Source organism: Cuculus canorus, chromosome 5, assembly GCF_017976375.1.
Source record: "Cuculus canorus isolate bCucCan1 chromosome 5, bCucCan1.pri, whole genome shotgun sequence".
NCBI lineage: Eukaryota > Metazoa > Chordata > Aves > Cuculiformes > Cuculidae > Cuculus > Cuculus canorus.
Window position 1 is genome coordinate 63,762,632 of NC_071405.1, and position 25,119 is coordinate 63,787,750.

Consider the following 25,119-nt stretch of genomic DNA (forward strand, 5'->3'; position numbering starts at 1 on the left):
AAGATTCCTCTCCACAAACTGCATTCTCTGAGGCCACCTTCTTTGAAGTGCTGCAAACCATCATGAGGAGGGAATAATGTCTGGGATGCGTAAGCGTAAGAGCCAAAATGCTGTCTGGCCCTTATATAAGCTTGTAAATTTGTCTTCAAATAGGTTCTACATGTACAGTTTAGATACAACGTGGCCCTCTGTGAACATCTGTATTCAGTCATGTAGACAATACCACCGAGGCATATTTTTGAAGAGTGAATGCAGAACTGCCGGATTACATTTTGCTATAGATGCCAAGAGCACAGGCTGCATTACCGTATACGGACACTGATTTAATTTTTACTAAATTGCCTGTGGTAAATAAACATGAGTGTTGATGCAATGACCTTTTACAAAGAAATTCTGCCAATGTATGTTGTAATAAAGAATACATAAATGCCTCATACCTGAAGCAGAAGACTATTCCCATAGCATACTTCACATAAATCAACTCTACAAGCTCCTTTTGGTGTAAAGGTGTTAACCACTGGTATCGAAAATAACGTACACCCCCAGGAAAGAGTTATTTGCTCAGTTATCCTCAGAAGATGAGTTGCTGCTGCTCAACACAAAACAATTTGCCATTCAAACTGTGAGAAAGGTCAACTGAACAATTTATATTCAAAGACTGCTGGTGCCATGATGTTTTCCACAATGAATTCCAGAAAAACAAAGGCTGCTCTAACAGTCCTGAGGTAACAGAAAGACCTGGTAATATTTGTAAAGGATTGATCATATTTAGCTCAGAAACAAACAAAACCAAATCTAGAATTACTTTTAGAAGATTATTGCTGTTATTATCATTATTACAATGATTATTCACTCTGTTGTGGTAAGGGGCAAAGACCCACTCAAGGTTAGTAGCTCATAATGCTGAATCTTACATGAGCACAGGGCAAGACAAAACATCAGTCAGTAAGAAATACAGTCTTGCTCAGTTCTTCCCAAGAATGATCTCTCCCAGCCCTCAATATACATGCTATCAGCTCTAAGTAATGTTATGTTACTGCTTGACTCATACAAATCAGTTGGAGTAACGAGGGATTCTGATACAGGATGCTCCTCCCAGCATCAGCTTTAAGGTTGCTGTGTGCCAGCAGTGCTTACATGAGGGTAGGAATTTCTGTCTATTTGATTTATAGGTAACCATGATTCTGTAATATGTTTTTTTCCTTAAAATGGTCAACAGTGTTAACCATGCATGATTCAAAGCAGTGTCTGCTTCAGCAGTAATGCATGCCATTTTTATCTTTCCCCTTTACAATGTGAAATAAAAAATACTGTCATGCAAGTTTATAGTACTCTCTTCCAAACCAGACAAAAATAGGACAATTAAATGTATTCACCATGTATTAATTCAATTTCCCCTTCCCCATTAATCCTGACTGAGCTTCAATAGCAAATTACTTAATAAAATAAGCAACTGGCAAATAACTGTAATGCATAAACCTACTGATTAATCTTCTCATTAGTTAGTCTATTTTGGTAAAGTGAGTTGACTGATTTAGAGCATGAATCAGTTCTGCCATACAAATTCTAGTCATAGTAGAATATCTATGCAGTCACATATGCCTCTGAGCTAAATATTTTCTTTCTTACAGCTAATAATCCTCAATGACTCTAGAGGAAGGGAAGAGAATGTATTCCTTTTAATTCAGTGAGACCGTCTATGCATGAGTGAGAATGAAAGGGCTAGGGGCCTGATTTAAAGCAGATGAAACATCACCAAATAATTACACAGCAAACAAAACCAAATCCCATTATATTTTAAAATCCGTAAGAAGGAATGTCTTTAGATTAATTATAAGATTTAATTTCTTCTTGCAACTATATTATACAGTCAATGTACCCATTTAAGTACAGTTAGACCATTAAGGTCTGATTCCGCAAACAGTTACCATTGGCAACAGGCAACTTACATTGGGCCTTCATCTGAGTAAGGTTATTAACCTGCCTCTAACCACTATAACATGTTCATGACTTTAACTGCTGCAGCCCTTAGCATCCATGGCTTCCACCAGGGCTCCCGTGGTTGAGACAGAAGCTATGTCAGCGTTTCTAATCCCCTAAGTGAAACACTCAGGTCCCTGGAGTAGATATCTTCTGGAGGTATGTAGAATTCAGTAAAGTTTGGTCTGTCCTGGCTGTTGCAAAGCCTTGGTTACAAATCTTTCACACATTTAAAATAGAAAATAATATATGGTTTTATTCCATGCTTAAATACTGCTAGATTTCTTTTTATTCCCAGCGCAGCTGCTTTTTATACTATCACAAAATGCAAGGACTGAATTCCTGCCAAGCAATTTATACGCTCCTGCTGTTATTTTTAATCCTAAAATGTAAACAGAAGTAATGTGCAGACCTAGATAATGTTAGATACAGTTACCAAAACAGCAGTGGGAAATAATAAAGGGAAACAAGTTCTATCAAAACCATGACACATACATCTCAAACAGTTCAACATGTGCATAAACCATCAGTCTTCACTGGTAAAAATAAATAATATATTTTAGTAAATTTTAAACTGAAATACCTGAAGAATCCTGGATAAAGTATTCCGACAAGAATTAGCTGCACGTTAATGAGATCATTACAGATTGCCAACTGACTGCCAACTCTCAAGAACCTTCTGCTTTCAATGTTAATGCAAAACCTACATTGCAATCTCTTTTCTAATGGAACACATCTAAGCAGCCTAAGCTTCTTTCTTGCATATTTTTTATACATAGTGACTTTAACAAGGCATCTATTGTGGCAGGCAAATAACATTAAAGTGAAAAGAAAGAATTTTAAATAACAGGATATATAGTAAGTAACAGCATTTTAAGTAACAGGATACATAAATATATATGTAAGTGTGACAGAAATACAATTTATTTGCTTTTCCATACTGTCTGGGTCATTCATATTTTAGAAATAGTATGGAGTGTTATTTGTTGTGATACCATACTGTTTATTATGGTAGCCCAAGTGCTCTCTGCACAACAGCTAGAGCCACATTTGTGAGGCAGACACTAAGGTAGGAGGTAGAGAAAGGCACAGCTCCAACAAGGTGAAGGGAGGTGAGAGCATACTGCCTTCCTATGCACAAAGAAGAACAGAGATCTTTTTGCCTTTAGAAAAAGAGGAGAAAACCAGTATTTTTAAACCCCTTTCCCCTCCATTTTCAGTCTTTGTCTCACAGATGGAAAAAAGTGGAGCAGAAAATTGTTTTGCCCAAAGCCACACACTGGCAGTAATTGAACTAGCGAATAGCATTGGTTTAAATAGAAAATGTGCAATACATTCATATTACTCAGGTTATTCTAACTGCTTTTTCTTTCTCTTGTCCACATACGCCATTTACTTTCAACTGTAGTTGTGCAGCACTGCTGGTAGTAGAATCTTATGGGGATTCCCAAATTTTTATTTGCTTTCAGGGAACTTCATAAATAAGAAGGAACAGGAGATACCAAACGCAATTCTCAATTCTTGAGAGAGAATCTAAAATTTTGGATGCTGCTTTCCCAAGAAAAAGATTAAGAAGTCAGCTTTGATTTTTGCCCTCGTCCAACAATTGTGACCCTAATTTCTAGTATAAAGCACCTGGTGAAACTCAAGAGTCCAGCCTCACTGTGCTGTGCAATACACTAAACACAGGGATAGTCATTGTTTTGCTCAATGTACAGTCTTAAGTAGCAACACACTGAAAAAAAACCCTCAGTACTCACTTATTAGATAAGAACTAAGATGCAAGGAAGTTAAGAATTGCCAGTCACACAGGGGTTTGGTGGCAGACCTCAGGTAACGCTTGTGGATTTCTGGAGACCACTCTAGTCCTGTGGCACACTGACACTCCAGCTTCAGAGGAGACACACAGAGTGTTTGCAGGAGATCATACAGCAAAGTAGAAACTATTAGGGACTAAAAGCAGAAAATAATGGAAGCTTGAAAGTTTTATACCTCCTTCTCCAAAGAAGCTAGTTTTATATCAGAAGTAAGATTAAGGTTCACTAGATCATACTTTTTAAATCCACATAGATGCCTCAGACTGACAGAACTGACTGCTCTTAAGCAGGGGCTAAAGAGCAGTGGTTGCACTGAGTCACAGTGGAGAAAGAAACTTTTGTGCAGCTTTTGTGGTAAATGAGATCAGACATCACAGTTGCATCAAAGGACCCGATGAAACAAACCATAGAGGCTGGCTAATATCCAGCAGCCCGTCAAGTGGGTGCCTTTTCAACACGGGGAAGCAATGGTCTGCAGGAGCTCTTATGTGCAAAATCTCGTTATGGCCAAAAGAAATCCACCCTATGTGTAAAGTCACACAAAATTTATTATTAGTATAATCAGAACCTTAGCGATCTAATAAAATATTTATTATTAGTCCAGATCTAATTACTGCACAAAAAGAATGGAAATAAATTTTATAGACAGTCTTAATAATAGTACAGTTAAAATCATCATGCATGCACTATGTAGTACCTACCCCTTCTCCTGGTGTCATGCCTACCCTTTCACCTCCCTATGGCTTCCATCTGATGGAGGGAGTACAGTGGATCATCAGCATCCAGAATCCTATGCCTGTAGGATAATGGTGTAAGTGTTTACAGCTTCTTTCTCTCTTTTTCCCTCTTCTGGGAACAGCTCTCATCTGGAGCTATTTTTATACATTTTCTAATCAAGTTTTACACCTTGCTTTTTCTTCAGTAGTCTGCAACTGTGTATTTTGTCTTTTTATCTTACATGCTTGTTCTTTTTTTTTATCTCTAAAGACTAGTTTTGTCCTGCTCCAGGTCCGCATGTCTTTGACACCTGGCAAGTTGTTTATAGCCTTGGGGTCTCCATCGCCAGCCTGTGCCCCATCTCCTACTGTTCCATGCTTCTACTCTACACTGCAGCGCATGTCTTCACTTCCCAAGGCTGCTGCTGTTCTAACTGGCCATAATTTCTGTACACTGTAACATTATGTTAGTCATAAATATATCATTCTACACAGAATAACTATTATTAACATTGATATAAAAACTGTGGTTACACCATATGAAGCAAAAAGTAAAATGCATCAGCCATGGGCTGCTGTCAGAAAAATTCTTACAGCTAAATCAAGCAAAACCAAAGCTCCAAGAAGATCAGGGAAAGTTCAGGCAAAGCACACATGAGAAGCCTTCATCCCGAGGTCTGGTAGATCCTGGACAAAGCCTGTGAACTGTTACTAGAGATAGCTGTGCAGTTGCAGCACTGTCACCAGTATTACTGGGCTACATGCTTATCACCTTCCAATTCTGGATTAATATTTGCATGTTGCATACTGTATGTAGCAGCAGAGGTATTTCCACAAAAGGCAAGGGAAGGAAGCCGGAATACTGCTGACTAGAAAACAAGCTACTGCACCTGAACTCATTAGTTTTATGAGCACAGTTCATAGTCCATGCATGCTCGGCGTAGACACACTGGGTTTGTAGGCTGCAAACAAGGTCACAAAAATCTGATGTAGCAGTTACTGTCTAACAGATGAATTGGAGGCCACACTAGAATAGCACAACGATGACTCTTGACTTTATAGTTTATTTCAAGGAAGTGGGGAATATTAAGCATCTTCCAATAGATATTCTCTAAGTATAGAACAGGATAATTATTTGAGGTTTTGTCTAGTCATAGAATAAAAACTATTTAAAGCAGCGTCAGGCCATCTGTTTAAAGCATATATTCATGGCAGAAAGGAATGAGCATTTGACTTTGAAAAAATAATTTTAATCCATTTTTTCATCAGTACAGTCCATCTTCTTATTCAGAAATGGCTTCTTTCAGTAAATGGACTGTGAATCAATAGTAGATATAAATAAAGCAGTACAAAGGGCGCAGCATTCAACAAGCTGCCAGTCGTTGGAGCAGAAGACATCAGAAATCAGTATTCCAAGATAGATACACAAATAAATCAGAAATAGCCAGATAATAAACAAAGATGCAACCTTTTTTACAGAAACTCCAGAGTTCTGTCTTATCCCGAGAACCACTGAAATATATCTAAGCTTGTAAGTGTTTTATATGAAAGATCAATATGAGATGGAGTTTGGTCTGAACTCTTGTTTTTCACTACGTATTTTCAAGTTCATCCCTCCTAGAACTTGCAGAGTTCTAGAAACATAGAGAATGAATTGCAAGGCTGCCAATGATCTTTCTGGAGCCAATAAAAAAAATATAATTAAAAACTGCAGACTTGGAATTATACTTCAAAGGATCAATTTTTGAGATGTACTGAATACCTGCAATTCCTGTAAGGTCAGTGAGAAGTGGTGTTACTCAGCATTTTTTAGAATTTGGCCTCCAACAGAAAGAAGAATAAAAGTTGTTTTACAAGCACACAGACCATAATGAATCAGTATTAGTTATCTACATCACACCAATCATATTTAAATGCTGCTAGTAAGAACTCAGAAAACTACTCATATTGCGTCTATCATAACTGTTAATTATTAATGAATAAATATGTCATTTGAGACCTAGCTAATATTTCCAGGCCATTTGTGTGAATAGTTGTTTTCAGCTGCGAGAGTGCCAGTTGCCAGGAATTCAACATTCTTAGGTATTTCATAATTATTAACCATACAGTATGTTAACCTGAAAAATCTCATTATTCTTTTATTAAAACTATGAGCATTCTAGCTGTTCAAAACATGTCATTCTCATGGCATAGTTTGAGCCTGCAGATGACGTGTTTTGTTTTCTTGTTTTCTTTTTTTAAATAACACATTACATTTTTTAAATAATAAGATAAAGACAGAATATTTGTAATTACTGATCTACAATTTAAGACTGCACAAGCTGGCATACTCACTAACCATGATGTTTAACAGCTTTTCCAAAAGAATTTATTATTTAAATAGGAATTCTGGATAATAACTGCAAGCCGTATAATTGTCTAATTTCACTTTGAACCCTTCTAAATTACTGACTTCAAAAACAATTATGCCGCAGTAAAACAAATTTGACTCAGTATGAATGCACTTGAATCAGTTTTGTATTTGCCATATTTTAATGTAGCTGTTCCATTCTTATTGCCTTACAAGGCAGAATTTTCCATTATATCTTAACACCATCTCTAATAATGTTTATGACAGTGGTGCATAGGGGGTCAGCTGGGAGTGGGGCCCCAAATGCGCCAACACTATGTAATAGAAATATAAGCTAGTCTCTGCTTGGCAGATTCAATCGACAAAAAGCTGGAAGGAAGCAATAGGAGCAAAGAGATGGCAGCACATGTTGTACCATTTTCATTTTTGTTTTCATTTGAATATCTCAGTCCCTCTCCTGAGGCTCTGTTATGAAAGATTTTAGTAAGCCACAAGACCACGGTAACAAGGACACACACAAAGCTATAACAAGAAACCTATCAAAACACATCGGAGGAGATTTTGGAGTGCAAACTTCAAGAAAGCAATTCAGTGGTACAGCCTTGACTTCAGTTTCTAGATGCATCTCACTGTTTCTTCCCTGTTAAAGCCTATGTTCAGTCCTAGTACTACCTTAAAGTGTCCACATCTCTACACACTCTGGATGAGGGGATGAACTTCCTTATTTAGCACCTATGCTGTAAGAGGCTAAAAATTCAGTGAATTTGTGCTTTCAGTGTATTTGTTAGCTAGAAAACATTGCTATTTTATATACAGAAAACAGAAAGAGAAAAAATTATCCAACTCAGGAAATCTGGGCATCTACAGCAATCTTGGTTTTTTATCTATGTTTCACTTCCTCAAGCGTACTTCACAACAGATAATGTACTTCACATGTAATATTTTAGTCATTATTTTATAATAAGAAATGTATGCATTACCCTATTTTTATTAATAAAGCTTTCCAAATTATACATCTTCATTGGATCAATATTAACAATTATTTGAGCACACTTCAGATGAATATGGACATAAAACACATACTCATTATCACAAAGCAGTCTCAGGCATCCTTCTATTTACTGGGATTGGCAACACCATTACAGATGAGTTGAAGCTTTTATTACACAATCTCTGAAACCATTTAAGTACATTAATGCTTATAAACGAGAAAAAACCCAAAACAAAGAAAATCCATTAGTTGCAAGCCAGCATTGTTATCCAGGATATAATTTATTTTTTCAAAATTCAATCAGATGAGTGTAAGGTCCATTTGTATCTAGTTGTAACACCTGCCTGTTTCCATACCTGCCGTGCTTGACGAGAACACCTGCTTCCACACATTTGGTGTTGGCAGCCAGCTCTTTTTCACACAAAGTCACAAACTGAGAATAAAGTTCCAGCCCTTTTTCTTTTTCAATGTTTGCATGGTACTGCATCTTTCTTCCCTTCACTTTACCACCTAGAGTAGCTTGTGGTATGATTAGCACATTGCCTGGTAAATCAAGAACAGAAACGTTCCTGCCACTTTCATCTTCACTTAATTTAACATTCAACAGCACGTTGACTGCAAATAATAAAAATAAAATAAAATAAAAGTTAAAAAAATTATTAAGAGTTAGTGTAGCTAAAGTAAACTAAACAGGACTGTGATGCGTGACAAACTACTAAAGTAAAAGAAACTGCATATTAATGAAATGAAAACTGGACAATCAATAAATACTATTAACCAACTAAGATTTCCATGTATTGGGAAGAATGTGAAGGATATTTATATTCATAGTATCATAGAATCATATAATGGTTGGGGTTGGAAGGGACCTTAAAGATTATCCAGTTCCAACCCCCCTGCAATGGGCAGGGATACCTGCCACTAGATCAGGCTGCTCAAGGCCCCGTCCAACCTGCCTTGAACATTTCCAGGGAGGGGGCATCCACAGCTTCTCTAGGCAACCCATTCCGGTGCCTCACCACACTCCCAGTAGATAATATGTCTAAAGAATTAGTCTGTGGGGGAAGTGGTTGGCTGTTGGAAATCCTAAAGTTGTTTCTAGCTGGACACTCTCAAAGGAACCCAGGATCCAATTAGTTATGCTAATCTAATTTCCTGATACTCAAGTAGGGAACATTTGCACAACACAATACATAGTAGGAGGTAACACCATCTTCAACACCCTTTGCAGAAGTTTCTGCCCTGATCATCTCTTTGTTCGAGCGGCAGTAGTTTATAGCAGGACCCAGCACCCATCTGGGATGAAGCCACACGCTCAGCAGTTCGGTCTCAAGTGGAGTGAGTGCCCTTACAGTGCTGCACCTCAAGATGTACAGTTCCCAGCTCATCTTTTGAAAGAGGAAAAAGGGTGGGCAGGTTGGAGATGCAATTTGGCCCATAAGCCAGAATATATAAACATGCAAATAAAATCAATGCATTTAACTAACATTATCTTTCAGTGTTTCTATTCTATAACAAGCCAAATCATTCCCCCAAAACTTCTTCCAATTCTGTAAAAGCTGTGAGGATACTAATCATGCTTCCAGAACCATAAAAGTTTAATTTGTTTGAAGCAAAGAGTGCCGAGTTATGATTTAGGAAGCAAAACCACTCATTTAAACAGTTTCAAAATATATTTAGGAAAAAATATTCTGCAAGGCAGACACTTTGGGGGCATGGTCAAAGATGAATCTCCTAATAGAAAACAGAATTTTCTTTTTCTGGCCTGTTTCAGCAGCTACACAGCTGAAAAGGTCATTATTCTCAAGTAACACTCTCATGAAACTCTCACAGGCACAAAAATCAATTTTTGTATCATAGCTTTGAATACATTCAAAGATTTCAACTTCTTTTAGCATCACAGAAAGACTGTGCCCTCCAAGACTGAGAGAAAATCTGCCAGGAGTTGCTCTCAGCATTTTCAGTAGCATTTATGCTTGTGCAGTGCCAGGTCTTTCTGCTGGTCCCAGCAAGTAGCCCAAAATAAACTACTGCCGATGGACCTTTTGTGAAACGACTTATATTATTCAGTCACAGAAAAGAAAAGGGGTACTTTGATCTGGAATACATGGCAACACAGAATTTCCCAAGTGATCCAGTGCTACTGATGGAGGAAAGGAGAGAGAAGAAATGAAACAAAAGTGAAAAAGTAAACAAAAAAAAAAAAAAAAACCAAACACAAAACCTTCAAGCCAGAACACCAGTGGTTGAAGACAGAAATGACTACCATTTGACCTTACCCACAGCATCTTCTCCGCTTTGATGTAAATGTTAAAGTGCATGCGGAGGAGAGGGGAAGAACTGCAAACATTGCTGTTACCCCCTCTGAAACAGAAAACTGCACTTGAAATGCTAACAACTTACAGAGCATCTCTGAAATGAGATGGGAAGGACACTGTTTAGTTATCCACCCGACTCCCTCTACTGGCTATAATTTTAAATATCCTGCACATACAGTGATGTTAAAATACTTCTCAAATTAAGTCATGAATTATTTGAAAACAGTTTTTCTAAATTAATTTCTGTCCTGGGCTGATCCTGTTGCCTAATACATGTAACATGTCAAACAGCACATGCTTTGTTTACTAAATGTGATCATCATGGGAACTGATCTTCTGATAGGTTGATCGTGAGCAGATGGACAGAGTGAGAGGTATGTCAAAAAGACACAAAACTGACCAAGCTGTTCTTTCAGCCAGGTGACTGATTTGGAATAAGGCTATCTGACAGCTTTTTGACTTCTACTTTTCCAAATAGTTGCTGCCTTCTCTGCCTCTACTGCTTTTCTTCTTCTTTTTTTTTTTTCTTTTAAATAATACAAGAATTTATAAGGATTATATCATACCAATTTTTGGAACAAGATCCTCATCAGCACCTTTGAAGAAGCATATGTAGATAACAAGCCCCCTCTGGATCTACAAAAGATTACAGAAAACTATGTAAATGTTTCTCATTGTTCACCATGCACACTTATTATTAAAAGTGGTATAAAAAATGACAAAACTACACAACAAAAAAACTTCTGAGAATAGTCTTAGTTATTTGGCATAGCTTCAGACATCAAGTTTACATACCATGCTATAGAAGCTTATAAGATATGTACTATCTACACCATGCTTCTACATAAAATAAAGGCAATCTATTAGCTCCATGTGGAGCCAAATTTAGTTGGAATGTACAATGTACAGCATTGACATAAGGCACAAGATGAATTAGTGTGCTTAAATTCAACATAGGAATTTAAGCTTTTTTCCTATCAAACATACAGATAAAGTAATTTTCAGTGTGAATTATGAGTTTATTTCCAGTTATGAAACATGACAAACAGCACAGGACTTGTCAGTGAACTGAACTACATAGTTGATGTTAAAGTAATCTAGTACAAGATAATTCTGAAAAAAAACCCACAAAGTCTGTTAATTAAAGATCTAAATATCATGCCTAATTTAAATTTGATGAACAAAACTATGAAGTTATTTGGAATATTATAAAGTTGTTCAAAATATATCAGTTTGGGTGAAATTTTTGGGGACATGAGACCTTTCCCCTGGTTTGTACAGGGTAAAGGATATGCTGCTTCTTTAGCATTCAGAGCTATTACTTGCAAGAACCATCTATTTGAGGGAAGAAATAGGTTTGTACTGAGGAGAATGCAAAGGAAATGTTTGTGTGGCATTTCTGCTGTCTTGATTAGTTTACAAGGGATTTGTGTGCATCTACCTGTGCTTTATTAATGCAGACTGATAGACTCTGCAGGCAACAGAAGTTGTCTCTTATGCAGAAACAAAGGGTTTAACTTCTTCAGGAGAAGAAAGACAGGCATACAATAGCCACAGGCATATAGTATCTAAAAAAAAAACCTCACCACTGCTTTGCCAAGGATAAGTACCTCTATATTTTTATTAGAAGAAAAATAAATGTCAGCTTATGAAATACCTAGGAGATGCTAACTCGATCATGGCAGAAAGGAGTCATTAATACTGACAATAAGAAAGCAAAAGGATAAGAAATATGAATAGCTTCTTAAAAATATATTTTTTTCTTTCTTTTCTTTATTTTTCCTTTCCCCTTTTCTTTAAAAGAAAAAGGTTCTTAGTGAAGAAAACTTAGCTATACACATGAGATTTTATCCCTTTGTCACTGCAGACATTAAACAAAATGCTCAAGGCAACGACTAAGAACAGCTATGCCTTCTCAACTATTTTTTCTAGTGACTAACTTCTGGAAAAAAGAATGTTCTTGGTATCCAAAACGTCACATGCTGAGAACTTTTGAAAGCTTTAAATGGCTCCTTTCAAAATTCATTGACCACTGCAGAATATTACACAGGTTCCCAAATGACTGCCAGATTTCTTAAACACTCTAAGAAATTTTATGGCCTGAACCTGAAATGACATTTCAAACCATCTGTTCAAATAAGGTAAAGAAATGCAGGCTGCGAAAAGTTAGATATCCTTACATGTTTAGCTAAATATTTATTCCAGAAACAGATCGGCATCGGGATATTAACACAGAATAACAATGTACACACACACACCCCCCTACTAATGAAAACATCTATGATAAAATAGGCCAAATGCATTTACATTGTGTGTATCTGACCACTGCATTAGAAACAAAGGACTCCATGATACAGCATACATCACAGAAAACAATTCTGAGACTTGTGACAGTGGTTTTTGCACAATCTCACATACAGAAGTAAAAATATTCTGCAAGCAGCTCGTTTAAAAAGACAAAAAAAAGTAAAGGAAGTGACATCTGCAAGGCCAGATAGCTAAAGATTAATTAAAAACATTTATTATTTTTCCAGCCTCTCTCTTACGGGTTTTATGCCTATTTTTCACCATACTTTTTTATCACAATATGAGACCTACATATTGAGGGAGATCAGAAGGACTTGAAGTTAAATGACAGCAAAAATATTCAGAGACGAGTTAAAGCTGCTACAGAATGCCTCCATTTATATTGCATGTTTATGATCTCCTGGAACACTCTTCAACCATATTGAAATAGTTGAAAACTATTCCACTGTGGTTGAACGCTCTTTTCAACACATGCGCAACTCTTGTAATGTCTTACTTTTTTGTTCTTTAGTTTTCTTAACTGAACAGCAGATGCAAAAATGAATGCAATTTCAAGACCTGACCTAAAAATATCACACCTCAGTCCTCCGATCGTACATCAGTGTTTCAGGTGTCCTAAGACTTCTCCTTGTTGCCAGTGTAAGAAACTTTAATGTGTAAACCTTCTGAACCAAAGCAAAACCATTACTATTGCTGAAGGTCCTCCATCACCTATCAAAATCTAGTGGACTGCTCTTCAGAGCTGTATTTAATGCAGGAAAAATCAAAGAAAATAACACAAATAAGAAGGTCATAAATTCAACGTGCTGATGTACACACAGCTGCCACAAAGAACTTACACAGTGATGGGTAGGCAGTTGGGCAGGGAAACTGTTCTATGTGGATTTACTGTTACCAGTAAAATGCCTACACAAATAAACCAGCAAAGCAAGTTACTTTGCAACACTGGCATTTATTATAAAACTGTTCTAAGTAATCATCAGAGCAGGCAATCTGCATCATGGAGAGCTGAAGTATCCACCCCTAAGGCCATGCAGCCTTAGGTAACTGTCACTTCTTAGCTGTTTTGTAGAAAAACCAAATAATTAACTCCTTCCTTACCCTCCTTTCTAAATACATTCATTTGAATTTTGCAATTCAAATATATTCTGCAAAACATTATCACAACACTATCCTTTTTTTCATGAACACTTCATAATCCTTAGGAAGCAAGCCGGTGAGACTAACTTTATATATAAACTATTATTTGACAGTTCCATTTCAAGTTCAGATTTGCTACCCCACGAAAAGATTTCTTCATATTTCTTGCATGCAGCTGCAGAAAAGAATACATCATCTACTGCAGGTCACAGAACAAGTCTGTGCCTGGTACTTTGCACCTTTTTGCTATCTTAGCCAGAAAACAAACCAAGGGAAAGAAGTTGAGGGAAACAGTTTTCACTGCATAAAGTGTAGGCACTTATATTTTTTAGCTGATTATTCATTTTATGTTTCTTTTCTCCCATAATTGTGAAATACACCAAACCTCACCTTATTTCTCTCCTGCCTTTAAAAGGAGAATACCTTTTTCTCCTCCTAAGTATTTTGCTGTATACATAAACCTTTATGGATACTATTTAATCGACATTTCTCCATACACAACACATCCCCAGTAATCCTCAACAGGCCAGAAAAACTCAATCATGAAAACACAATGAAGGCAGTGATTCATGAATAGATATCAACTACACCCCCAACCTTTTTCCAGATAAAGAACATCCACTCTAAAGTTCCTAAAGTACCTACAGGGGTGTCTCAATGCTCAGAAGCTATTCAAAGCCACCTACAAAATGTGCTATTTATAGTAAACTAGAAATTTCTCAAGGTGAGGACCTACTTTTAAGTTGCTACAGTTCATCAGGAACACAGTGGTGTATGTAAACATTAGTTTATGAGGTCTGTATTTTTTTTTTTGCTTTGACATACATATATAAGGAGTAACATTATCCTAACAGAAAACATCACCAGCAAAGATTCCTTCCAATGATCTCTAAAGTAGTCATACTAAAGCAACTATGAGCTTCCATATTTTTTGTTGCATGTTGACTAGTTCTTGTTACAATAGATTTCTCCTAAAAAGACACAGTTATCCACGAAAGATTCTTAAGTGCCCATGACAAATATTAGTAAGGGTCACGTCTGAAATATATCTTTTGCTGAGACTGCCCAAATCTCTTGCAGATTCCTTCAGAGCAATCTATTACTTTCCCAGTGATTTTGGTTAAGCCATTAAAAAGTTCAGATAAGATATATAAACAGCATAACCTCCTTGTAATACAGCTAGTCAAGCTCTCTCTAAACTATAACATATACTTCTTTTCAGGTAATTTAAGACAACCAGCACAATGACACAAATGCTTTTATTTACTAGATCTACAATGGCTTCTGAGATTAGCAAGATAGAAATAGGATATTTCATCTAAAGTTAATTTATGTTGTGCTGAGCAACTTTCACTATAATCAACCTTACACTGAGAGGCTAATAATGCAATACACGCAGATGGACTTCAGTCAAACACAGTATCTGTGAGATGGCAGATATTTCCTTTGAGCAAAATGTTCTGTTTTCCCAGACCATGATGCAGAAACTAGGTCTTATAGATCCATCTGCCTCTTCAAAACAAGGACAGAAATGTTTTAAGAAAAGCGTGAAAGTCAAACAGTGGATAGACCTAGGGACAGACTTATTTTTTTTAAATTCTCTTCAGATTTGTTGAATGAACTCATAAGCCCTTTAAACACATTAGAATTTTTACTTTTAAAAAAAGTTATGGAAGTGACTTTAATCCCTTCTGTTACAGTAGTCTTTAAGAAGGACAAAAGACAAAACCAAAAGGGCTAAAGAGTTGACACCTATGGGCTAAGATGGGTTATTCTAGTGTAGGTAATCCACGAACAGTCACAACCAACGGCATCTTGGCTTGTATCAGAAATAGGGTCACCAGCAGGTCCAGGGAGGTTATTCTCCCTCTGTACTCGGCACTGGTGAGACCGCACCTGGAATACTGTGTTCAGTTCTGGACCCCTCACCACAAGAAGGATGTTGAGGCTCTGGAGCGTGTCCAGAGAAGAGCAACAAAGCTGGTGAGGGGGCTTGAGAACAAGTCTTACGAGGAGCAGCTGAGAGAGCTGGGGTTGTTTAGCCTGGAGAAGAGGAGGCTGAGGGGAGACCTTATTACTCTCTACAACTACCTGAAAGGAGGTTGTGGAGAGGAGGGAGCTGGGCTCTTCTCCCAAGTGACAGGGGACAGGACAAGAGGGAATGGCCTGAAGCTCCGTCAGGGGAGGTTCAGGTTGGATATTAGAAAAAAATTCTTCACAGTAAGAGTCATTGGGTACTGGAACAGGCTGCCCAGGGAGGTGGTCGAGTCGCCTTCCTTGGAGGTGTTTAAGGAACGGGTGGATGAAGTGCTGAGGGACATGGTTTAGGGAGTGTTAGGAATGGTTGGACTCGATGATCCAATGGGTCCTTTCCAACCTTGTGATTCTGTGAACTACAGCAGCAAGTGCATCCCAAAGGGCAGCCCTCATGCTTTGGTGAATAGCCCTGTGTGGTACGCACAGCACACAGCCTAAAGAGTCTGCAGGCCTCCCTACCTCTCCCAACAGGACAATGGGAGGAAAAAGGAGAAATGACAATGTTTCCCTCAAGATGCATGGTGGCCTATATCCTACATTTCCATTTTGGTTAGTGGTCTGGAAAAAAAAAAATCAGAATAACTACTGCTCTAGCTGTCCTTTCTCCACCAAGTGTACACTATCAGACCATCAACACAGTACACAGCTGAGTCTGTCAAGTCCATAGCACCTCTGTGTAAGGGGATTTGAGAAAGGGCAGATAGTGCTAAGGAGGGAACAGCAAAGTTAGAGGGGAAGGGAGTGCTGTGGAACAGTCATGCTCCTAAAGAGACTGCAGCCTGTGGGGGGCCCACACTGAAGCACAGAGTAAGGAGTAGCAGCAGAGAGTCCTATATGCTGTCCCCAGTCTCCGATGTTGCTTGCTGCCTTGCTTAAGGGACCGTGTGAACATCAGTGATAACTGGAGGGGGAAGAAAAGGGCTCTCAGTGAAAACGAGCAAGGAGGCACAAGAGGTGTCTGAAGTGAAACTTCACCTGGAAAAGCAGGAAGGGTGTTTTCCTCAGGTGTCTAAATGGGTTTTTCATTTGTTGTTCCTTCCCTAATATCCAAATCACTAATTAAATATGTACATTACCTGACAACAAATTAATTTGAATTCCCCAAGTCAAGTCTGTTTTGCCTGTGATGGTAATGGAGAGGTATTACCACTGATTTTACTCACTCTTTTTGTTCCTACTCTCCCTCCCGGGTGGGTGAAGAAGCAGCTAGGTGGGTACTTGGCTGCTAGCACGGACCAGCCCACCACCCAGGGCTGCTTCCAAGCCAGCTCCCTGAGGAGCCAATGCAAGCGGAGACAGACCGTGGGTTTTGAAGGCAAGCGTAAAGTCCAGCTGGGATCTCCTGAAGCTCCACAGGCCTTACTGCAGGGATTACTGACCTGACCACGTGCAGGGAAAGGCTGGCAGCTCCACTGCCTGTTACCACTGAGACCTGCCGCGGTGAAGGTGTTGGACCATGACCCTTTGCTGCACAAGAGGCAGCCGTGTGTCATGGAATCATAGAACCATTAGGTTGGAAAAGACCTTTGAAGCCACCAAGTCCACGATTCAACTGTATCCCTGGGCACTTCATCCACTCGTCTTTAAACACCTCCAGGGATGGGGACTCAATCATCTCCCTGGGCAGCCTCAGAACCCTTTCGATGAAGAAACTTTTTCTGATATCCAGTCTGAAACTCCCCTGGTGTAACTTGAGGCCATTTCCCTCTCGTCCCCTCGCTGCCCGTCCCGCCCGGAGGAGAAGAAGGGGTGATGCGGGGGGAGAAGAAGAAGAAAGGGCAACAGTGGGGATTGAAAGAGAAGAAGGGGTGACGCAGGGGGAGAAGAAGAAAGGGAGACACCAGGAGGAGAAGAAGAAAGAAGGGGCGACAGCGCGGGGGGGAGAAGAAGAAGGGGCGATGCAGGGAGAGAAGAAAGGGCGACAGTGGGGGGAGAAGAAGAAGGGGCGACAACGCGGGGAGAAGAAGGGGCGATGCCGGGGGGGGGGGGGGGGGGGGAGGGAAGAAGAAGGGGCGATCTGAAGGAAGAAGAAGGGACGACGCCGTGGGGAGAAGAAGAAAGGGTGACAGTGGGAGGAAGAGAAGAAGAACAAGGGGCGACGAGAGGGGAGAAGAAAGCAGGGGCGATGCCGGAGGAAGAAGAAGGGACGACGCCGGGGGGGAGAAGAAGAAGACGGGGCGACGCCGAGCGGCTAAGGAAGAAGGCAGGGGCTATGCGGTGAGTAGAAGGGGCGACGAGGAGGAGGAGGAGGGCGTCTCACATTACCTCGACCCACTCGGCGCGGTCCCCGCTGTCGGGCGGGCTGACCCGCAGCCGCGCGGCCTCGCAGCGCTGCAGCAGCGCCCGCGCCATGGCCCGCACCGAGCGGGCGGCGCTGCTCCCACACACGCGCTTCCGCCGCCGCCCCCGGCCCGGCCCAGCGGGGAGGCAGCGCCTTGGATCCGCAGGCGTTTAACAGCGGGGGTTTGACTCCCCGGCGATAAAGTCTTTCCTGAAAACACGCGAGAAAAAGCGTGAAGTACCACGTGTCTGTTGTAGAGCGCTCTGCCCCGGGCCCGGCGGGCAGGGGGTGTCCGGGCTTCAGAATGGGACGGACGGAGCGCACGGCTCAGCGCCCGGAGCCCTTTGTGAACAGCTCCTCCCCAGCTGTGCTGTAGTTCCTTCAGGTACTGGTAGGTCACTATAAGATCTCCTCGGAGTCTTCTCCAGGATGAACAATCCCAACTGTCTCAGCCTGTCCTCGTAGGGAAGGTGCTCCAGCCCTCCGATCATCTTTGTAGCCCTCCTCTGGACCCGTTCCAACCGCTTCATATCCTTCTTATGTTGAGGATTCCAGACCTGGACACAGTATTCCAGATGAGGTCTCACAAGAGAGGAATAGAGGGGCAGAATCCCCTCCCTCGCCCTCCTGGCCACGCTGCTTTTGTTGCAGCCCAGGACACGGTTGGCCTCTGGGCTGTGAGTGCACATTGCCGGCTCACATCAAGCTTCTCATCAACCACCATCCCCAAAGTCCTTCTCTGCAGGGCTGCTCTCAATCACATCATCCCCCATTGTGTACTGAAAATGAGGACTGCCCCAGCCCAGCTGTAGGACCTTACACTTGGCCTTGTTGAACCTCATGAGGTTCTCACAGACCCACTTCTCCAGTCTGTCCAGGTCCCTTTGGATGACATCCCGTCCCTCCGCTGTGGAAACGTTGAAGGGATAAGATGCTTCTTAGATGTTATTCCTTTGTCTACGGTGTCTGAAACCATGATTAAAGGTCTTTCAATCAGCTATTGCATCAACAGTGTCATCTATTTTGAAGCAAATCTAGGCAAAGCTACAGTGGCACTTAGATAGCAAAGACGCAAAATAGGTTGCTGGTCAGAGTTATATCTTGGTAGAAATACCTTTTGTAGGACAGATGTAGCTGAAAGGCTGCAGTATGTCAAGGGAAGAATTAGATTTAAATGTTCTATTTTCTCCATTATCCAGTGTGGAACTCTCTCTTCCCACACATATAGAGATTTTTTTTTAAAAAAAAGACAAGAAAAGTAGCAGGGCACATAAGAGGAAAGAAAGAATACTTAGTTAAATCACTTAGAAACATTTAGTGGCATCCACCTGTGATTCTTTATTGCTGCTGTGAAGTGTGAGACAAAAGGGATAGACTCTGCTGTGCTAGCAGAAGCTGCTCCTAGAAGACTCTTTCATCATCAGAGATAGCCTGGAAAGTGGACTCTGCAGCAATGATTTGCAAATTTCTATTACAAGATAAAGAAAATGACAAAAAATACTTTGGAAACTGTAATTAATGTTTAAATAAAATGCATTTCTTTTAATTTGGCCATGCTGAAACAACATATAAATCCCTCAATGAAAGAAAGAAAAAAGATATTGCATGTGTTACTCTAAGATGTTAAAACTGCCACAAGACAGCTCAGAATGATAATGTTTTGGTTTTTGAAGTGATGTTTACAATTTTACATCCTGAATTAAGTCCTTTGCTTTCCATTGGACGATTATCCCTTTCTTCTCTTTTGCTCCCAGTTTATTTACTTCTGCTTTTGCTCATCACAGATAGCATGAATAGGCTATCTGGCTGTCATATAGTGATTTTTTTTTTGTAGCTTATTTCTCAGTCTAGTTCAAGATCCGCATAAGCTTTCTTCTCTGTACGTCCTCAGAATTGCTGGCTGAAATGCTGATTAGCTGAAAGAAAGAAGATATCACTGAACAGCAATGCGGGTGTAGAGAAGATGAGGTGGTGGTGTTAGAATCATTTTATTGTCTAAATGGCAGACACGTTATGATCAATGTACTTAGTACTGATTTCTCTCTGATTCAGTCCAGACGTTAAGGTCAGAGGTATGTCTGCCTCCCAGCCATCCTCCTAGAGGTATTTAAGGAAAGCAGAGAGAGGTCATGAAGAATTTCCCTAGTACAAGTCAAGTAGCAGAAATGAGATAGAATAGCAGTCCTGTCACTCAAAGACCACAAGTATTGCACAATGCCTGTCAAAGGTACCAGAAATAGCTCTGCCAGAGAAGTGGGGCAAAGACTATCATCAACTTTGCCTTCCAAATAGACACTCCCACCCCCCACCCCCTCCATTTAGATTTCAAAAGAAGCATAACATACTTCTGGGGGAAGATGACTGAGAAGAAGAGATGACACTGTGATTTTTATCTTTCTGGTTTGCACCATAGCTCTGAGGAAGGTGGTGACTTCTTCAGCTCCAATTTTGTTGCTTCAAGGTTGATACACCTCTTCAGCTCTTCCAACGTAGCCAATTCACTGTCCTTACAAATGTCAGAATTGTTTATAGTGAAGGCTGGTGTTCCTGTTGTAGGAAAACAGTTCTGTGATTTGAGCAGTTGATTTTATGCATGTTTAAAGTACACAGCAAAAATTAAATATGCTATTAAAAATAGATCAGTGTAATGTTTAGTCCTTCATACAATTACAAAACATACTGAAATGTGTTAAATTAGAGTAATCAAAGTTAATAAAATTTCTGACCCAAAGAACAGATTCTGTATGGAGTCTATGTCAGGTACAGTTGAACATTTTCAAAGTCAGAAGCAGAAATTTCATGATATTGGAAAAAAAAAAAGGTAGCCAAAGAAAGACACAATCTGCTTCTTTACTGTGATTGCTTAAGGGGAATAAAACACTATTAATCACAGTTTCTTTCTCTACATGTGTCAGACATGTTCATTTGCCTGTGACATTTATCTACTGTATTTTTTTCCTGCTTGGGTGTTTCCCACATCAAACCTTTGTCTGCATGATTGATGGACAGTAATGCTAAAAGAACTTCTGTGTCCTGCTCCAATGAAATTAATGCAGCAGTGGGAGTAGCCCACCTGCAGTATGTACCACAGAGTCTCGTTGTAACTCCTCACACTGGTTAGAAGCAAAACAGTTTGTTTTGTTTTGTTTTGTTTTTCACAGAACTGAGCTAATCTACTGTCCTGAACCTTTCTTGTGTAGAGCCAACCTTGACTTTCAATACCACACTCTCAGTCCTGGAATTCAGAAAGAGGTTGTACAAAGCCACCAAACTCACTCCAGAAGGAGTCCCTCAAAGGTCAGCAGTTTTCTGCTCTGGTTTAAGAACGGTGCTGCCAGGTCTGGGATCTTTGTACTTGCTTCAGCAGTCCCCTGAGTTAGGCATCTGGGTTCTACATAGCAGGAGTGCATAGAAACAACTTGGATGTAGGACAGTAACTGAAGCAGTGGTAAGGGAAAAAGCACCAACCTAGCTATAAAAGCCTCACTTTAAGTCACAGGGACTGGAGCAAACAGGGAGGAGTAAGAATATTGAATGAGTGTCTGCATCTTGACAGTGCGTTTGCTGTCCCTGAGCAAGTTCAGTATACTTTCTAAGGCTAGCTTTGATCAGTGAAGCTCAGCTTCAGCTTCTTGTGCCCTGTTTGGAGCTGCTGACCACTCACCTGTGCAAGCCTGGCATGGATCTGGCAGTGTGGTAGGTGACGGTTCTGCTTTGCATCAGACCGCTGAGCTACCCCATACCTGACCGACCTATATGGTTTTGCTAACTGGGTTCCTCCTAATGTGGTAAGTGTTTAGACTGGGCTCTTTTGCAGGCACTGTGGAGGACAGGTCCTACATTCGCGGTCGGTTTGGTGCAGAACCAAGGTGACTCCACCAAGTGTTTGTGGTGGGCTGCACGGCCCCTGTGTTATTGGTCACTGTTGTGTTGGAGGCTGTCCTCTACCCCTGTCATGTTAAAGAAATCAAAATCTGTTTTCTTCCCCAGGTATTGCTGAACTGTTCTCTTAACCTCATAGATACTTTCACAGCAGCAGTTAGTAGTACAGAGGAGTGTTTTTGTTAGTTGATCCCATTTCTTTCATTTTCAGTGAGAAATTTTGATGGTAATATGAGGACATAGCTGTAAGCAAAAATGCATCAGTATCTTCTAGGAGATGGAATTTGAGTTCTCCATGTTTTCAGTAGGTGCCATACTGTCAAACTATTGGCACAAAGTCTTGTGTTATTATTAAAAAATGTACATGGATTGAGACATAACTCTTTCCGCTTCTTTCACAAACAGTATGAAAGATCATTTATTTTTCTGTTATCATTCATTTTATTATTGACATGGAGAACTCCTTGTCTCCAGTTACTCTTGAGTGTGCAGGCATAATCAGGCTGCACGTAATTTTTTTTGAGTTTATATAGATGACTTTCAAAATAAAACTCTTGCCATAGCTTCAGGCTGAAAGCTTTCTCCTTGAGCCGCAGCTCCTATCATTTTTTTTCCCCCTTGGGCAAACGGATGCTTAGCTCCTCAGGAAAGCATGCACACAAATGATAGATCATTAGGAAATTCTCTGAATAGCAAACCTCTGAAGTCATCCCAAGTGCTATTTACCATGCATCATGATAAAACTGGGCAAGTTTGAGGAGGCACTAATTACATGCTTCATCTGTCATTTATGAGTTCCTGGAGCTGTTGTTCCCAGAACACAGCAACCTCTTTCACAGCATAGTACAAGACTGCCAGAGCTCGGTCAGCCAAGCAGGGGTGACAGATTTGGGCATTTTATTCCCTTCGATGTACGATCATTGCATTACAACACAAAGGGGTATCTTGCTTTGCCATAACACAGCGTCATACACAGATAGAGTAACATTGGTCTATGGGACTTTCCTAAAATTATATGCTGGGAACTCATCTACTTACAACAAATGGCAACTGTAGGACTTTAATTTACCGCCATCCTTTAGTTTTTGATTGTTTGTTTCAAATAATACAATAGTGTATTTATATCTCTTTAAATTATTTTAACCAACTTAAATAGAATTGATCTTGTTTCCCCTCAGATCTTGTGGGGAAAAAAAGCAGATGTTTAATGCAGTGAGCTAAATTATAGAAGATTGTAAATTCTAATGAATATTCATAGACTTAAATAAGATAATGGACCATGTGTCAAGAAATAATGTGGCTTCCTGCTATGACTTCCAGCGTGGCTTAACATGTTTCAAAGAGCCTCTGGTGTCAATAATTGTTCTTTAATATTTAATTCACACTTTCTTAAAGCATAAATTTCTTTAATGCATGTTGCTGAACTAATTTGGGGTGATATTATTTCTTTATTATTTGACACCTCAGAAGCATGATGAAAAGGATATTTTTCACATAATCTTCGGGGATTTTTTAAGCTGCTAAAGGGTCACAGTTTGTTTCTTTTACAGTAGATGCTAAATTAGCTGCTACTGAGTGGAAGTAAGACACTTTATCTTCAAAATTTGATGATCTAATGGAACAGAAATATGGTATTTGGTAAAACTTTTTCTAAAAGAACTTTTCATTTCACAGCTAATTTTTGGAACTGCTGGAGGCATACATTTTTTATTAATAACTAGGTGAAACAATTACTCTGTAACTTGGGATATGTTAATATCAATTACAGATATTTAATCTTCCCCTGGATACTCTGTTGCCTATAGGACAGAAAAATAATTGTGTCTTCACAGTGACAGTCTGAGTGAGGGCCACATCCAGATTAAAAAACACCTTTATTTCGGTGTCCACAAATAAATCCTGGTGCAAATATGAGGTGATTTAGCTCTTATTATAGAAAACACAGATCTAATGCACCCTTGAGGTTGGAGAATGACTCAGCTCACCTTCAGGTGAACCTCTATGCTACATCTATACTAGAAAGTTAATCATTTACAGGAAATATTCTTGGACGCTGCAATTCATCTTTACTTTTAACAATTCCTGACATACTTTTGGCCAAGGCTAACTCACTGACAAAAAAATTCTGGTCCCGGTTCAGCAGTTAAGATGGGCCTGAGTCCATGCTTAAGAGGCAGGTTGCATGACACCACCCTGCTTCGCAAACCTACTTTCTCTAATAACTTTCATAAGTCCAAAGTGTAAGCTAATAAAGCCAGATGCTGAATTCAACAATTGCTTAGTGTAAAAAAAAAAAGTATTTTCTATTAGTAGTCCCTCTATTTTCTGTAAAACCATTCTATTTCCCCATCTCAAAGTTTGATTAAACTGTTATTTTAGAAGGTATGGTATGGTGCTTTAGTGGCAATAATTAGAAGAGTCTAAATTACATTGATTTCTGTGATAGAGTTGTTTTTTAGACCTTAGTTTCAAGATCCATAGGCCAAGAGCTTTAATGAAGAATTTACTAGGAAACTACCTTTCTCTGAATCAATTACAATGAGAAACCTAATTACTTTGATGTGGAGAGCCACAAATCCAGTCCCTCTTCTCTTCATGCCCAGGGAGCTGGGATGGAAAACAAAGGAAAAATAAACTCTCTGGGTTGAGAGGAACTCAGTTTCTTGTCAAAGTTAAACTTCAAACATACTCTGCTTTAGCCTGTTCTTTCCTCAGTCTAAGCTTCCTACAAAGGAGAAAATAGGCAAGTTATAAACATGCCTATCTTTGCTCTCCGTGCGAGGAACATCGGTTGGCTCTGTCCTGCCTACAGCAGCCTGCTGTTTGATATTAGAGGACATTAGCATAATTAAAAATCCAGGGCACTGTGTCTCTCTCTTTTTGGGAGGTGGTGGTATAAATCAGTAACAACAGCACTTCAGCATAGATTAGAAATCAGGAACTCCAGATTATATTCCTATATATGCTCCTGACTTAATTTAAAAGCCTGAAGAAGAGTTACTTTCCTGCACAGGTGAGGATTAACCAGAGGGTTGCGTTCCAATAATCAGCTGCTCTGGCTTCACAGTGGTGGAGTGCCTCTCAATTTTAGTGCTTCAGATAAGGTGCACAGACAGAAGAAGTGTTCTTGGATCATGTTTTTTTCCAGCTGAGATTGGTCCTTGCACACTGAAACACCCCAGAGCAGGGTGCTGCTGGCATAATTTTTTAAGTGGTCCACCTACACCCGAAGTGCATTGATGCCCTTCGGAAATATCTTCCACGGCTAGATACTGGGAATTTGAGAAAAGTATTGAATGG

At 39.8% G+C, this 25,119-nt stretch overlaps 1 protein-coding gene across 1 annotated transcript; it reads right to left on the reverse strand.

Moving 5' to 3' along the window:
• Positions 1 to 5,455: 5,455 nt before the first annotated feature.
• On the reverse strand, positions 5,456 to 18,169 carry DTD2 (D-aminoacyl-tRNA deacylase 2). The gene is made up of 3 exons (XM_054066785.1): positions 17,922 to 18,169; positions 10,739 to 10,808; positions 5,456 to 8,469 (listed from the first exon to the last, which is right to left on the reverse strand). Exons 1-3 carry the CDS (start codon positions 18,006 to 18,008, stop codon positions 8,144 to 8,146), a joined length of 483 nt encoding a protein of 160 aa, XP_053922760.1. The 5' UTR covers positions 18,009 to 18,169; the 3' UTR covers positions 5,456 to 8,143.
• Between the last annotated feature and the right edge of the window lie 6,950 nt (positions 18,170 to 25,119).